Below are 3,198 nucleotides of genomic sequence, written 5' to 3'. Positions count from 1 at the left end.
ATGGAGAAGAGCTATAAGCATGGTGAAGAGTTAGACCCATTGTTATTCCTATGTTCCAGTTGGTCCCTTTTTAGTCCTTTTCCTCTTTATTTCCCACTCTTCTTCTTTTCCCCTTCTTTTATTACTTTTATATTTAAATATATATATATATATATATATATTATTACTATTTTATTTATTTATTTTTATTTCAACCTTTTCGTATCTTTTATTTGGGTTCATCTACCACCGACCTCAATTAATTTGGGCTAAAGGTGTAGTTGATGTTGAAGATTATCTCTTTTTCAACTATAAGGTAAACAATAGAGATGAAGGCATAATCCCAATATTTCATTGGTAGGGGAAGCACATGACACCATAGTGAGGCCAGTTTCAACAATGTGTCTATGTTTTCTCTCAACTACCTCATTTTGATTATGGGTGTGTGCACATGCTCTTCTATGGTTAATTCCATGAAGAAGAAGATAGTGCAAAGGATCTAAATTCCCCTCCCCAATCTGTTTGTATGGATTTAATTGGGAGTTGAAATTGAGTTGTAATTAGAGAGTGAAAGTTTTTGAAGGTTTGAAGTGCCTCAGATTTTTGTCTCAAAGGATATATCCATGTAAACCTTGTATTGGCATCCACAAAGGAAATGTAGTACAGGTGCCCCATAATTGATTTTACTGGTGCAGGGCCCATAAATCACTATATATCAACTCAAAAGGTTTATTGTAAACAATATTTGAGGGTTATGAAGGTAAACGATTGGGCTTTACCAATGCAACAAGTCTACATCATGCCCAAACTTGTAGTAGAGCTGACAGTAAACGTTTGATCTTCCTCCACAGCCTCTTCCTCTGTTATTACATCCTCCATAGCATCCTCCTGAACTTCGATTTGCATGCGATGATTCTCGATTAGAAGAAGGTAAATCTGATGCGGAAGACATGGTTTGGCTCGGTATGGATCAGGCATTCAGATTGAAGGCTGTGACACCATAACAGAAATGAACACGAAGATGAGAGAGAATGAGAGAGAGAGGAGAGACAAGCCATTGAAAAGCTTTGAGAATTTCTGAAGATATTATTCAAGTAGCAAACAGATGCACATAGAGCTCTATTTATAGAGCTAAGAGTTGACTTAGCAATGAGGCAGTGTAATGATTTACAAATAACAAACTAACCATAAGAGAACTAATCAGGTGTTGCACACACCATGATCAAGCGAATACACAACAACAAAGCTAATTACCAGTAACAGTAATACGGGAAGTAAACTAACTACAAAGCATTTATATGCTAATACAAAGTAGAAATTCCTTGCAATTCCTAATCATCCGAACATCGTTGAATCATGTACACCTATTAATTTTTAATTTCACAATCAGACTCAGTCTGCAACTCCTGACATGAAAGGCAATTTCCGCCAGAAAGAAAAACTCATCTGACAAACATAATTCACACCTATAATGCTACTACTGTTTTCTAAATCTACCTTGAGTCTTTATCACATTTGTTAATTCTAGATTAGAGGATGCCGTAAAACTTGAAAGAAATCTAAGATAGTAAGATGGCCAACGAAAAAAGTGGAAAGATCTGCAAAAAGTGGAAAATATATTCAAGCATACAAACTTATGTTCGAAGCTCAAATTAAAGATATTGCAGCTACCAATCAGTTTGAATCTGAACCCAATGAAAATAATTAAAATCAAGCTTGTAATTAATCACTGTAGTACAGCTTAAGAATGAGACAAAACTTTAAATGCTGAAATGCATTTCTAAACATAAACTGTAATCCTAACAATAAAATTGGTAGGAAGTGAACCTGCAGCATGGTTTCCAACTAGGGGAGCACAATTTACCACACAGTAGGCACAATGCAGGCTCATCAAGAAGTGTTTTGCATTCCGGGCAGCGCTGTTTGATACACCTGCTTACGTATATATATTTGTATGAATAAAAAAAGTAATATGGTACCCTACACAACAATATAATAGTTAGAAGTACCTCTGCAAAAGATCCTGATAAACATTTGGCAATCTCATCAATTCAAATGGAACTGCAGGTGTTATATGCATATGACGTTGAATTCCCTGCAATTCAATTTCCTTGCAAAAATGACGACACCAAATAGAGACTGAAGATCTTGAAAGTTCATCCTTTAGAACCGCATCAAGAGGGGGAATTTTAAACATATTCTCAAGCTCTTGAATTTTTGTGACCTCAAACATGTCAATATTGGCCCTGTCCATGGTGTCATTCAGGACATTCCACGATCTATCCAACATATATTCCCCATCACAGAATGGTGCTGGGATAGAAGAATAGAGTAATTTCCACAACAATGCACATCTTCGCAAATAAGGGAAAGTAAACTTCCGAATCGCATCTTTAATATCAACACCAGGGTCAAAATAGTTTGACACAAAATACTGCAGAGCACATCCAGATTCACCCATAACTTTATATATGTCAGTAATCAGGCAATCTGAAAAACTTGACTTGCTTGATGATTTATCCTGAGATTTCTCATAATACAAAATTATAGCCTGTACCCATAGGAAAAATAGATTAGGAAATAGACACTATCAGAGAACACATCATTAATTAAGTTGGAAATAAGGTGACCAACCTGGGTTACAGCTACGATATAGAAAAGATGCACAAGGGATAACAAAGATTCTTCACATGACAAAAATGGATATGGTAGACAAAACAGAACCCACATCAACGTTGAGAAAGGGTCATGGGCAAGTACAGGATCTGAAGCCTGACTCCAAAAGCATATGTCAGTGTTCGACAAGTCCTTTTCAATATGCTTTAAGATAGTTAGCATATCACCTGTGAATATATAGCAGTTAAAAAAAAGTAAATCAGTAGTAGATAAAAACACTTGCTATACAATTAAAATAAAAACCTGAGGGAATAAACTCACGCAAATTTCTGGCATGCAGGCAATGCACACAAACAAATGGATCATCACAATTATTCACATAAATGATTAAATTATGAGATCAGATGCAACTTAGACCACCGATAAAGTTGCTGGAATAACTTTTTCCCAATTTAGGTTTATTAAAAGGAAGAAACAAAATTCTGTAAATTCATGTCACAAGTAATTAGGCTGAACGCCTTTCTATTTTGACACAGCAGTAGAAAACAACTTTGAACCCTATCAAATTTACCACCAGGAAAAATTTATCATATGAAACCAAAA

General features: G+C 35.4%; 1 protein-coding gene across 1 annotated transcript; it reads right to left on the bottom strand.

Moving 5' to 3' along the window:
* Positions 1-1,806: 1,806 nt before the first annotated feature.
* On the bottom strand, positions 1,807-2,817 carry LOC133289340 (E3 ubiquitin-protein ligase PRT6-like; the record flags this gene model as incomplete). Its single annotated transcript, XM_061487257.1, has 3 exons — positions 2,614-2,817; positions 1,989-2,530; positions 1,807-1,911 (listed from the first exon to the last, which is right to left on the bottom strand). Coding segments are annotated over exons 1-3 (851 nt in total), but the record flags the coding sequence as incomplete, so codon positions are not given.
* Positions 2,818-3,198: the final 381 nt, after the last annotated feature.

This window comes from Gastrolobium bilobum, unplaced genomic scaffold (assembly GCF_033153095.1).
Source record: "Gastrolobium bilobum isolate Gb01-03AN ecotype WA unplaced genomic scaffold, APGP_CSIRO_Gbil_v1 utg19236, whole genome shotgun sequence".
NCBI lineage: Eukaryota > Viridiplantae > Streptophyta > Magnoliopsida > Fabales > Fabaceae > Gastrolobium > Gastrolobium bilobum.
The sequence above is the reverse complement of the archived record's forward strand: the minus strand, read 5'-3'. Positions and strand labels throughout refer to the sequence as shown.